This window comes from Phodopus roborovskii, unplaced genomic scaffold (assembly GCF_943737965.1).
Source record: "Phodopus roborovskii unplaced genomic scaffold, PHOROB, whole genome shotgun sequence".
NCBI classification, from domain to species: domain Eukaryota; kingdom Metazoa; phylum Chordata; class Mammalia; order Rodentia; family Cricetidae; genus Phodopus; species Phodopus roborovskii.
Genome location: NW_026126447.1, coordinates 15428001 through 15441080, shown reverse-complemented (window position 1 = coordinate 15441080; position 13080 = coordinate 15428001). Strand labels below are relative to the sequence as shown.

Sequence of the window (13080 nt, the reverse complement as noted above, 5' to 3'; positions counted from 1 at the left end):
AAGATTTAAGGGATATGTTTCTTGTTAATTTGCTTTGTACTGATTTGTTTATTTCTTGACAGACTTGAATGCTCCATAACATATTGTACACATCCTTACTCTTTTTTCTCCAATAGGAAAACATGAACAAATTTCTCTTAGGTCATTTAGCCTTTGAATTGAATTATTTATTGTTTGCATCAGCAAATAACAATTTAATGAATTGTGTTCTGATAGCTGAATCTTGGCTAACATTTCTTACATGCACGTGTAAGATTTCTGTTATTTGGAGAACATTTTCAAGCTAGCCTTTGGTTTTGGAATTATAGTCTTATTTGTTTTCCTGTAAGTTCTCATGAGATTGCACATGCCCACTGAATTCTTCTTATTCCCACAGGCCCCCAACCAGTCAGCATCAGAATCAGAGAATGCTCCATTGTGTGATGTTCCTCCCTCCTCCCCTTCAGCATTCTCAGAAATGGGTAGTGACTGTGCACAGACATCTGCAATCACAGTCTCAGAAGATGCAGACAAAGCGGATGAGTTTGGGTACAGCTGGAGTAAGTTGTCTGTGATGCTCTTAATTATAAGAAGTTTTAAAATAGCTCAGGGTTTTTGTATGAACAAAATTTCAGCATTAATGATCTATACTGCAGTTGTATGTGGGAAAACTACTGTTTATTTTCCTTGAATACAACATGCATTCCTGAGGCATGATTTCACATTCCTTCTTTACATTAAATGTGCATTTCTCATAAAGCCCTCTCATTTGAGAATTACAGCAGTCAAGAGGACTTCTCAGAACCCAGTACCAGATCAACTTTCTTGAACAACCTCTGCCCTTTATAGGCCTCAGATTCCTCCTTGTAGTATCTGATTGTTATTAGTGTTATGCTCTGAGTTTCTCATGTTTTGTTTTGGGCACTAGAATGGTGTCCTTGTAGTTATTAAGATCAACTCTTTGGGCATCTAGGAAGTGGTCTCAAGTTTGAATTCAGGTCTCTCAGGCTACTAATGTATCTTAGGTATGCGAGGAATGCTGATACAGTGCCCCATGTAAAATTTGAGCCAAAAGTCATAAATTTGTCATCAAGTTAAAAAGTTTCATTTTAAAAATGGTTTTAGATTTATTTGTTTTATTGAATACATGTGTATGCAGCACATGTGTGCCTGGAGCCCTGGATAATCGTGAGGGCCCCAGATCATCTGGAACTGGAGATATAACCACTCTATGGGTTCCGGGAACTGAACATGGATTCTTCATAAGAGCAACAAATACTCTTAACATGGAACCATCTCTTCAGCACTCAAAAAGCTTTCTTTTCAAAACCTAACTATTTTCTTTAAGAAGTCTACAGTACACATATTCTAGAAAACATGGAACATGAAAGTTACCCTGCTTAACTGTGAATGGGTTGCAGGGATGTTTGTTTAACTGATGTAGAAAGAATCAACAAGTGTAGGTTATTAGACCTGTAGTTCTTTTCTAAGAGATGACTTGTCAAAAATAATCACCTAATCAATGATCCCATCTTACAGGTAGTTGGTTGTTTTTGAAATCAGTTACCACAAAACATAATGGCTTAAAATAAGAACTTATGACTACTCATGTGGGATGATTGTCTTGCTCATCAGGGCCAGGCTCCTAAGATGACTCTCTGTCTTGGGGCTTATCAGGTGACACTGGCATGGGCTTTTGCATTGGGCACCTACATGGGGCCATATCCTCTCAGATTAAAGTAGGTAGACAAACTAAAGCAAGAAATCTGATATCATGTAGTCAGGGCAAATTCTCAAAGCTCAGACAGGTATATTGACTTGTCCTGGCCTGATGGCTCTCTCCACCACGGAAGCCCATTCTCTTCCTTCTGAGTTGCTGCCCAGCATGATGTGACACATGGTGGAGACTGTTCTCTGTTGGAAAAGCTTTCACTCACCACTAAACAAAAGTATTCTGAGTACTTTAGCTCTGCTCCTTTCTCCAAGTGAGAAGTTGATGTTTTGGTCTAATCATAGTCTTCTGAGAGGTTATATAGTTCAGTCACTTCTCTTGGAGCTAACACCACCAAGGTGAACAGTTTAATGTAGCCCCCAGCATGAACTGGCTAGTCTGACATTATGCTTTGTACACCCTCAATACAAGGAAATCTCTCTGCTCTTGGTTATTCTGGAAAAACAAACCTAATGTCCAGGCAGCCAGTCTGTCTAACTTTTAACTGCCAAGAAATCATGTTGAAACAAATAATGTCCCTTAAGGTACATAAATCTAAATAAGCTTTTATAGTAAAGCATTTGGCTGTGAATTAACTGTAAATGCATTTATTGTTACATGGAGAAAATATCCAAGAGCGTTATGGATCCCTCTCAGGCCAGCTCCACATGATTGAACTAGAGAAAGGCCAAGGCGGTTTGGGTCTAAGTCTTGCTGGGAATAAAGACCGAACCAGGATGAGTGTGTTTATAGTGGGGATTGATCCCACTGGAGCAGCAGGAAGAGATGGCCGACTACAGGTTGCTGATGAACTTCTAGAGGTAGGTGTTGGTAGACAGTTTTGAATTTGCTCTTGGCTTCATCGGTACAGTGAAAACATCAGTTTCCAGAAAGTCACCCAGACATTGTGTAGTGACTAACTTAGCCAAATCATCCACTGCCTAATAAAATGGATGCAGTACAGCAAATTTGACTCCACACCAAATCTCTACAGCATAGTTTGTGTCCCATTAACTCACATTAAAGTTCTTGACTCTGCAGCACCAGAAAGAGTTTTTGCCCCAAGATAGTAATAAAAATCACACTTCAAAAACATTTTTGTGCCTTTGCTTTATTTTTTATTGGTAGTTTTTGAAATACCAGTAATGATGCTGACCCACTAAACATTCTGGAGGTTGAATCACTAATGAAACAAGTATTAGGGGTGAGGTGAGATGAGGCCAAAGCTAATGCAAGCAGTAACTAAACCTGCCAAGCAAAATAGGTCTACAGGTCATACTGTATAATGTTTATACTTTGTCTTTCCTTGGGCGGGTCTGCATGACTCCACACTGCCTCAGTGCTTTTCCATGTGTTCGTGTATCTCTGCTGTCTGGACCAGTTCTGTCCATGGCTCAATGACTGGATGCCTCGGCTGGCACATTCACTTCTGTGCTACTTATAGACAGTCTGCTGCTGTGCCCTGAGCCTCCCTGGCATGAATTTCAATACCCTGTTTTCCAGGATATGCTTCTTAAGACCAACTGAGAGATGTGACAGTAAGCTTACACATGTGGTCTTTGCAGGCCACAGAGCCCTTGTCTGTAGGGAATTTGACTGTCTTCTCTTCTTATTTGATCAACGTGATGTGTCTACAAGTGCCCAGGGATATCAGAGTTCTTGTATGTCACCTTCATGTTAGCTTCAAACATGAGATCTTCTATATTCATCGTCCAAATTTTGGTTTGTGTTCTGGAGAGGAAAAATGTACATAATATGATAAATGTACATAATATGATAAATGTATCATAATATGATAAACTCACTTTTTATTATCTAGACAAGATGACAAAAACTAAAGAAATGAAGAAACTTAGTTTCAACTAATGATGCCTATTTCTTACAGATCAATGGCCAGATATTGTATGGCAGAAGTCATCAGAATGCTTCATCAATCATTAAATGTGCTCCATCTAAAGTAAAAATAATTTTTATCAGGTGAGGATTTTCTCTGGTGTGCTAAATGCTTGATTAACATTTCACCTCTGAATTATTTTCAGTGAAATAAAACATACATACATATACATACATACATATGTAAATACACACATACACACACTACATACACACACACACACACACACACACACACACACACACATATAATGCTAAGACTTTGGGGTTAGATAATTTGTTCCTAATAATCATTATGACTCTTCAAGATAGAGATGGGAATGTCATGGTATGATGAACTGATACATTCTTGTGTTCTTTTAGAAATGAAGATGCAGTGAGCCAGATGGCTGTATGTCCTGGAAATGCAGCAGACCCTCTGCCTTCTACTTCAGAAAGTCCTCAAAATAAGGAGGTATCTGTAATGTATTTGATTCTCTAGGAAAATTTGATTGATACACATTATTAATTCGTCTAACCATTGTAGATCATTACAGGGATTCAAAGATAGCTATAATGCTAATGTTCAAGATACTACCACCAAATAGCACACTACTTTCACAAAGGTCACCTGAAGAGCCTGCATATGCAGTGGTAAGAGGAAAAGAGTGGTCTGCTCTGCTCTGGAGAAGTTACATGTGGAGAATATGGTGGAGGATTAGGGGACACTGAGAAAGCCATCCATTTCAACTTCCATCATCATAAAAATTCTATTTAAAATGTGTTGGGGTCCATGAAATTTTACACTGCTGGAGAGAATGGAACCGTGCAAGGCAAGAAGGAAACTGCGTATAACACGACTTAGTTAGCTGGACTGGTTCTAACTTCTGAGGTCTGACCCCAGCCAGTTTATTTTAGTCATATTTAAGTACAGTACAATTTTGGAAAAGAGTTTTCCAGTGACAGTTATCTCAATATCATGTGCACAATAAAGCTTGTGGTGTGACTACATCAAGACTCTTTTGCAAAGTATATGTGACTTCTACCATGAAGTAGGTTATATAGCTTAGCTTAAGGGCCTAGGATCTGGTATAGTCTCAGAAGAAGATAGAATAGAGGTCACTAGGCTAAAAAGTACATGTGACATCTCCCTTAAAGATGGATTTTATTGAATGAGAACGAAGTCTCAAGATAAAGTTGTAGGGAGGAAGAATTTGAGATAAACCATATCATCTGGGTGATTCAGATGTGAGCAGGCCCTCCAAATAGTACAGATTACCAGGATATTAACAAAATCTACTCTGAGCTTTCTTGGGCATAAAACAGGCTTGATGGTTCTTTTCTGTTGAAGAGAAAAGCCTGCATGTTCAGAATTCCTGGTTTCTCTGGTGCTTTTCTGTGAGCATGAGGCCCTTATGCCCTCTTCATAAATGAATGATAGTTATATTTTCAAAATCTATTATCAGGCATTTCAGGGCATAGAAATGGAATTTAAGGAATTACAGAAACAGAAGCAATTCAGGAGAAAATACAATGAACACCCATAGTACAATAAGGAAAGAAGAAGAATTCCCATTAGAGGTTTTAGACCCAGTCTAGTAATATTCACTCCTACATAGATGTACTTGTGAAAAAGAGTTGGGAAATTTTCATTCATTGAACACTTCTTGACTAATTTGATGGTTTGGATAAAGAATCAAAGAGTGATTAAAATAGAAGGAAGTACAAGGCTTTCCTCCATTTATCATATTTCACTAACTGTAAACCTATGTAGAATACTTTTCATAACCACCCCATTGGCTATCTCAGGCTATCTATTGGGGAGTGGTATACAGGAATGTTTCTAAACTACCTATGCTTTTACTGGGACTGTGGCTTTTTCTTCTTGAGCCATTGACCAGTCTACAGGTTGGGAAGCCTGCTAAAGTATACATTTAGATACATTGTGTGGTGTTTAGAGACAACAACTCCCCACAGAGCATATTGCATTTGTTTGCCCTGGGGGCTGAAAATACTGGCTTACAAAGAACATTAGGAGAGAAGATAGCGAAGGGCAGCCTGTGCAATGTGCAGAAGGTTAAAAAAAAAATTACAAAGAGGAAAAGGCCCTTCTATAACAGTAGAGGAGAGCAAAGTGGATCCCACAGCCTGAGATGCTGCAGAGAAGGCCAAGAACAAGGTAGTAAGAGAGGCCCCTTGGATCTACAGCCAGGTTGTGATGGGAAAGCAAATAACAACAAAAAAGAAAACAAGAGGTAGAGGACAAAGTAGTAGTTTTTGTTTGAACTGAGACATCTTGGGATTTGTGCCTAAGAACAATAAGACAGCAGAGACAGAAGAGCTTGCCATTAGAGGAGCCATGGGGTTACCAGTGGCAGAAGGTAAGGGTAGGCTTCGTTCTCCCTTCAAGGAATGTTTGAGAAGAAGGCTTATTTACATATATAAGAGAGAAAGAAATCATAGTCTGCATGAAGCTACTTCCTCCTGGGACCTAATATGGGTATGCTACAAAGTTATAGATGGCAAACATGTATTTTCATATTGCACCAACTGTGCCCCTTCAATATTATAGCTTAATGACTTTTAAGGAAAGTACTTAATAATTTCTGAACACCTATCAAAACTTCTGGAGAAAGAACAATGCAGGGCTCCTTTTCTGTCAGACATGTGACAATAGGCTTACACATGTGGTCTTTGCAGGCCACAGAGCCCTTGTCTGTAGGGAAATTGACTGTCTTCTCTTCTTATTTGATCAACGTGATGTGTCTACAAGTGCCCAGGGATATCAGAGTTCTTGTATTTCACCTTCATGTTAGCTTTAAACATGAGATCTTCTATATTCATCGTCCAAATTTTGGTTTGTGTTCTGGAGAGGAAAAATGTACATAATATGATAAAGAGAGCAACTACTTTTTATTATCTAGACAAGATGATAAAAACTAAAGAAATGAAGAAACTTAATTTCAACTAATGATGCCATCCGAATACACTATGCTCTAAAAACAATTACTATTCAGTCACCCCTCCCAAGCATTTTAATATAAGATACACATAACTAGCATCAGATATATATTAAAACAGAAGTAGTAGATAACATGTAATGTTAGGTAACAAATATACCTAAGTTACCTTTCGGTCATTTTTCTTTGTCAGGTGGAACCAAGTGTTACTACTTCTGCTGCAGCTGTAGATCTCAATCCACTTACAAATGTATACCATCTGGAGCTTCCCAAGGTACATCTTCTTTGACTGGGAGTTAAATGAATGAGAACCCTCACACTGTTCCTGTTCACTGGCTCCCTGAAGGTTTCTCTCTAGAAAGTGGTGTGTGCACCATCTGGAGTCTTGTTAGAAATGCAGGTGATGGGACACACCCAGAGTTTCCTGTGAATGAGGAGCCCTGGGGTGAGCCTGGGACTCTGCTTTAAACCCCCCCCCCCAATGATTGCAATGCACAGTCAAGCCTGCGGATCACTGTGCTAATAGGTCCTGTACTGTGACCCAGCTTTTCCTGGTTTTGGTGTTACTGGAAGGCATGAAATCTACCATCTTTCCTTAATTCATTTACTGAGATGCTGCTTAGTAGATGCAGTAATGAAGAAACTAGTTCATAAAACTGGGATAACTAGAAGTTCAGCTGATAGGCTGGCACTCAGTGAAGTATTTGCCTGAGAAAGGTTTTGACTTTCAGGTTCAAATACTGCTTTACAGAAGTGGTTTGCTGAAAAGAAACATGTTTTCATCTGCTGCAGCTCATACTGAAAAGCAAGGGGACGTGGGGATGTAAGGAAGGGCCCAGGAGGTGAAGGAAGTAGGGTAGGGCAGAAGGCTGTATGCAGGAAATGTTGCAAACATAGGTAGCAGGAGTGGTCCATTTCCTCTAGCCATGAGGCACCAAGGCCTGATACTCTGAGCCTGGATCATTCTATCTGGGAAGAGTCTGTGCTCCATCACAGATAAGCTTTATTTCATTAATTTTCTCCCATATTGTTTGCAGATGATAGCACTACTTTTGTCTTAGACATTCACGAAGATTAAATGAATTACTTATATAATAGCATAATTCCTAGCACACAGCCAGAATAGTGGAAAAATATATGACTGTACTGTTTCTTTTTATAAAGAAACAAACTTGTAAAAAGATGGGTGGCTGCAGTGTTTTATTATATAATATTTTTTATGAAATTATTGAGAATTTCATATGTGCACCCGATGTATCAAAACACTTCACTCCAACTCCTCCAAGTGTTTCCCACCACTTCCCCAGCCCCTCCCAGCTTCACGCCCTGCACCCCACCCCGGTTTGTGCTGTTCAAACACTCAGTGGGACAATCTCGATGGAGCATAGTTGACCAAGGGGCACACCCTCAGCTGTCAGATGTCATGAACCCAGCACACTATCACCAATTCAGGAGTGCTTGGTTATGTACAGCAGCCCCAGGTGTCGTGAGGTCTCATCATGGGTATAAAAAAAGTGTTTCTGTTATGGATTGTTTTGCTCTAGACAGATGGAACAGAAGTCATTAGAAGCTTTTCCTCATACATTTTAATTAGAACCCCTGCCAGTGCCATGTCAGAGTGATTATGTCCTCTGTGTTCCTGTCCAGATTTCAGGACTCAGTTTGTCTTAAGTCTGTGAATGCCAGTAGCACTGTTTAGTAGTGTAATTATGTACCTACAGTTTAATTAGTTTATCTGTAGAAAAGTTGAAAATATGGTAAATGTCTCACATGACCTTTATTTGTAATGCTTAGTGTATACTACAATAAAAGTGTCAAATAATGCTAAAAAAATGATCATGGTAGATGAATGAGGCCCACAACAGTATAGCAGCTTAGAGCACAGACTGAAAGTCAGACTATCTGGAGCAGAGCCCTAGACTTAGCCCTTAATAGCAATGGCAGCACTGTTAACCTAGGGAAGATTCCTGATGAATTATCCTGACAAAGTAACTTAAGGAGAAACTGGTTTACTTTGGCTCACAGTTCAAGGTGAATCATGGCAGCACGACTTTGAGGAAACAGGTGGTCATGTTGCATCTGTATTCTATTGATGCTCAGTTTAGTCTCCTTTACATTCAGTCTAGGACACCAGCCTGTAGAATGGTGCCATCTACAGTGAAGGTGGGTATCACCACCTCTGTTAACCTAATACATATAATCCCTAATAGGCATGCATAGTGGCTAACCCCATCCAGGTAATATCTCACAGGAATATATTGAGGCCTGTCTTCAAGATAATTCCGGATCCTGTTGTTTAGCATCAATAGTAATATGAGAAATGCAAGGTGTTGCTGTGATGAATCTGACCATACTAGGGTTTTTTGTTTGTTTGTTGGTTGGTTTTGTTTTGGTTTTGTTTGTTTGTTTTTGTTTGGTTTGGTTTTGGTTTTTATTTGTCTTTTTGAGGACTGTAACATTTTAGAGCTTTAGATATGGAAAGCTGGAGAAATCTCCAGGGAAGCAAGGAAGTATTTCTTCAAGGTCATCATGCAGGAGCTGTGGTCTAGAAGTGGCCAAGGCTCATCTGAAGCTGGCAGCCACACTTGGCAGTGTGTAATAGTCACCCTTGTGTCACTGATGTTCATGGCACGAAAGTTACAGGCTTGATCATAAATGGCAGCTGAAGCTTGGCATTGGGGGAGGCTAGGAGAGGCCATCTGTGAAGGTACAGCCTTAGCTTCAGTGGAGAGGAGACCCCCATGATTGAAGGGTTTATAGAGAGGAACTGAAGCTTGGCACCAGGAGAGGCCACTGGTGAACATAGATCCTAAGTTGCTATGGAAATTCCAAGGTATTGAAAATACCTGGACTATGAGATGACTACCAAGGACAGCAGGAGGTATGGAATAGTGGACTGGGCTGAACCTAGGAGATGAGCTGCATGTGCTATTGGGGCCAGAGCTAGAGAGGTGGGGCTTTTGGAGACCAGAAGATCATGAGTGAACCCAAGATGTGGGCCACTGAGCTATTTACACTGTTTAGAAGTTTGGTTTCACTTTGATTTAATTGTTGCTGTGCCCTGGGTCTTCCCTATTGGGAATAGCAAAGTATAAAAGTTGGTTTTTACTTCATAGGAGCCCACAGTAAAAAGATTTCAGATTTGTAAAGAGACCTTACACTTCCAAAGATTTGAAAGTTTTAAAGACTGCTAGATTTTCAAAATGACATTATGTTTAATAGTGTGAAACTACATGAAAAAGAAACCATTATGGTCTAATTGTGGTGTTTTCATGGGTCAAGTTGACAAGTGGTCAGTCATGCTGGTTGGTTTCTGTCAAATTTGACACCCATGAAGAAGGAACCTCAATTAAGGAATTTCCTCCATCAAACTGGCCTGTGGTCATGTCTTTGATGCTTTTTCTTGATTAATAATTGATGGGAGAGAGTCCAGCCCACTGTGGGCAGTGCCCCTCATAACAGGTAGTCCTTGCTTGATAAGAAAGTAACAAGCAAGCTGTGATAAGCAAGCTATGAAAAGCAAGCCAGCAAGCATTGTTCTGCCACAGCTCTTGGTGGCTTCCACAGTTCCTGGTAGCTTCCTTGAGCTTTGTCTTGCTTTTCCTTGAATGTGGACTGTTAACCTGGAAATGTAAGGTGAAATAAACCCTTTTCTCCCCATGTTGCTTTGGTCAATATTTTACCACAGCAACCAAAACAAAGCTAAGTATAATACTCTCCAAAATAAGGATAAAAAATAGTACTCACTGTATAGTTAGTGATAAGTACATACATACACATAGTGTATGTAGTACTTGGTATACATGTGCACACACACACACATACAAACAAGTATTGGGTATTATTATAATTGTTAGGAAAGAATGAAAGATATCTCATTGCTGACACTGGTCTTCTCTCTTCCTGCCTTGTTGAACTATTCCACACTTGTTTGCATTACTTTCATCCCTGGCTTAGAAGCTTTTAACAACTTTGATTGTCAAGCAGATCAATCAGCATTTCTATTGCCTGGTCCTTAGTAGCAAGGTAGACAGAAGCCTGTTTTGTCCACAAGAAGCTATCTCATACCCTGAAGGATCTCAGATGATGCTTTAATCTCATTTTCTTCTGTTTTCTGAAATTAAGGCTGCCCCAGTCAGTTATGGTTGGATTGGATGAGACCTGGAACAATATTCCTTCATGCTGTAACATAACTTTGTTTTTGCCCTTTACCCTTCTTAAGATTCATTCATAGATGCCTATCTGACTTCCCTTTCTGACATTGTTGCTATATGTTGAAATTACAAAACCTTGGAGATGTCAACACTTTGTCCACAAAAATCTTCTATTTACAATTAAGTTTTGTTCTAAACTAAAATATCAGGGAATTGGAATGTATTCTTTTGACAAAGGGAATACACAGAGAATATTTAAGAATCTTTTAAAATAAGCTAGACATAGAGGAAGTCATGATTTCAATTGTGAAATTTGAAGACACTGTGTTCTTTTGGGGTGCTTTCCTTATCTATAAGGGGGAATTTACAAATTCATACTGGAAATACTATTCTGATATTAAGTGAAATCAATGAAGCACTTGTCAGGATCGATGTTCCCACAATTGTTTTCATAAAGATTTTTAAACCTGTGAGATTCAGAATGGCCTACAGAATGTGCCCTTGGCTGCTTCCTTTGGGGAAGTCTTTTCTCAAAAATGGTGAGTGGTGCATCCTACTAAGCTTGTGTGTGCCTCATTCTTAGATGGCATGGGACTGAAATTTAGTGAAGTATAGGCACAAGTGCCTTTTAACATTAGTGACTCATCTCAAGTCCTTTGTCCCTTAATCCTCCAGAAACTTCAAAATATGTTTGTTTGGAAAAATAATTTAATAGTAAATAGAAAGTTTTTTCTTTATGACATCTATTGCTTGGCAACAGTGGAAGATTGTCATTACCCCTCAACCTTTAACTGCTGCTCTCTTCCTACCTGAGACTACATCACTGGTGTTCCCGTATGTTCCCCTGTGTCCATGGAAATCCTCAAAGAAAATGTCAGGGCTTTCTTCTGAATTTTAGAAAACCATCCACCTTCTGATCATAACAGTAGTTTGCTCAGTTCAGTCTCGCCTGCAATTCTTGTTGACAGTTTTCTAACTATGTGTCTGTATGACTTCTCCAGAGTCATGCATGTCGCCATTTATGAACTAGCTCAAGACAGTGTTTTAATGTCTTCTCCTGCTGAGGAGGGACCTCATAAACCATGGCAGAAGCAAGTGGGGGAAAGTTAACAGTTAGGTAGGAAAATACACACATCCTACTCTCAGAGTTTCAGCCTGCTTCTCTGATACCATTTATCTACAGTACATGTACTTATTTTTGTAGTGCCCTCAGTGGGTTTAGGGCATAATATATATGCTAATGTTTGGCTTATTATTCCTTTAAAATTCATTGCAAACAAGAACAAAAAACACAAGCAAAAAAGTAACAAAAAAAAAGGAAAAAGAAAAAATTAATTCCATCAGGCTTAATCAAAGAAGATTTTTGGTCCCTGGAGGAGTTAGGTATACTAATGAAAATGATTCATTATTACCTAGGGTAAGATGAGAATGTGTATGAGATAAGTAGCACCCCTTCCCCATATTCGTAAAGTCCTTCTCTGACTAAGTATAAAGTGCTACTATCATTTAAAGTTTTAGATGAGAAAACAGATTTTTTTCCCTCCTTAGATAGGAACATTAAGATATCATATGATATACCTAGTTGTAAGGTAGATTCAAAGCCAGTAACCTACTTTCTGATAGTAAGTGTGGCTCCAGGTGTATTCTTCTGAGAGACCATACAAGATGCCTTTTCTCTCTCTGACTTTGTGCGAAATTCCACTATATGAAAGCTATAATGCAAAAAGTGACTAGCTCAGGCTAGCCCAAAAGCTCAACATTCAGTTTTAATTTTATTGAAGTAATCAGAAAGGAAGATAAAAACCCCTGTTACTGATTTTTTTTTAATGTTGAAAAACAACAGACCCATGTGTTTGATGTGTTGGCTCTGAAGCCTTGGCCATTTTGTGATTTACTCACAGAATCAAGCATGCTCATTCTGTAGCAAACAGAGCCTCTTCTTGAGAAATGACTCTGAGGGTTGTGCCTAAAAGGAACAGAGCCTTTGGGCTGATGGTGTGCTGGGTCATCAAGACTCCTAATCTTTACATTTGAGTAATATAAATCACTTCAATTTTCTTGACTGGTCTTCATTTCCTCCTCTAGGATCAAGGAGGTCTGGGTATCGCTATCAGTGAGGAAGACACACTCAATGGAGTAGCCATCAAGAGTCTAACTGAGCACGGAGGAGCAGCCAAGGTGACACTAGTTAATGTTCTTGCTGCTGATAAATAGTGGAAGGCGTGGGGGGAACTGCTCTGAGAATGCTTACTCTGATCTTCCACTTTCTCCATAGGATGGACGTCTTAAAGCTGGAGATCGGATCTTGGCTGTAGATGATGAAGTTGTTGTTGGGTGTCCTGTTGAGAAGGTATTTTTGCAATAAAGGCAGTGGCACTGCCAACCCATCCTTTGGCCTGGCTAA

At 39.4% G+C, this 13080-nt stretch overlaps 1 protein-coding gene across 1 annotated transcript in view; it reads left to right on the top strand.

Annotated features, from left to right (window-relative positions):
* Mpdz (multiple PDZ domain crumbs cell polarity complex component) overlaps nt 1-13080 on the top strand; it is a 144939-nt gene that overhangs the window by 114614 nt on the left and 17245 nt on the right. The window contains exons 29-35 of the mRNA XM_051188103.1: nt 377-539; nt 2315-2511; nt 3576-3667; nt 3947-4037; nt 6716-6796; nt 12762-12854; nt 12952-13026. Coding sequence (XP_051044060.1) covers nt 377-539; nt 2315-2511; nt 3576-3667; nt 3947-4037; nt 6716-6796; nt 12762-12854; nt 12952-13026 — 792 coding nt within the window. The remainder of the gene's footprint in view (nt 1-376; nt 540-2314; nt 2512-3575; nt 3668-3946; nt 4038-6715; nt 6797-12761; nt 12855-12951; nt 13027-13080) is intronic.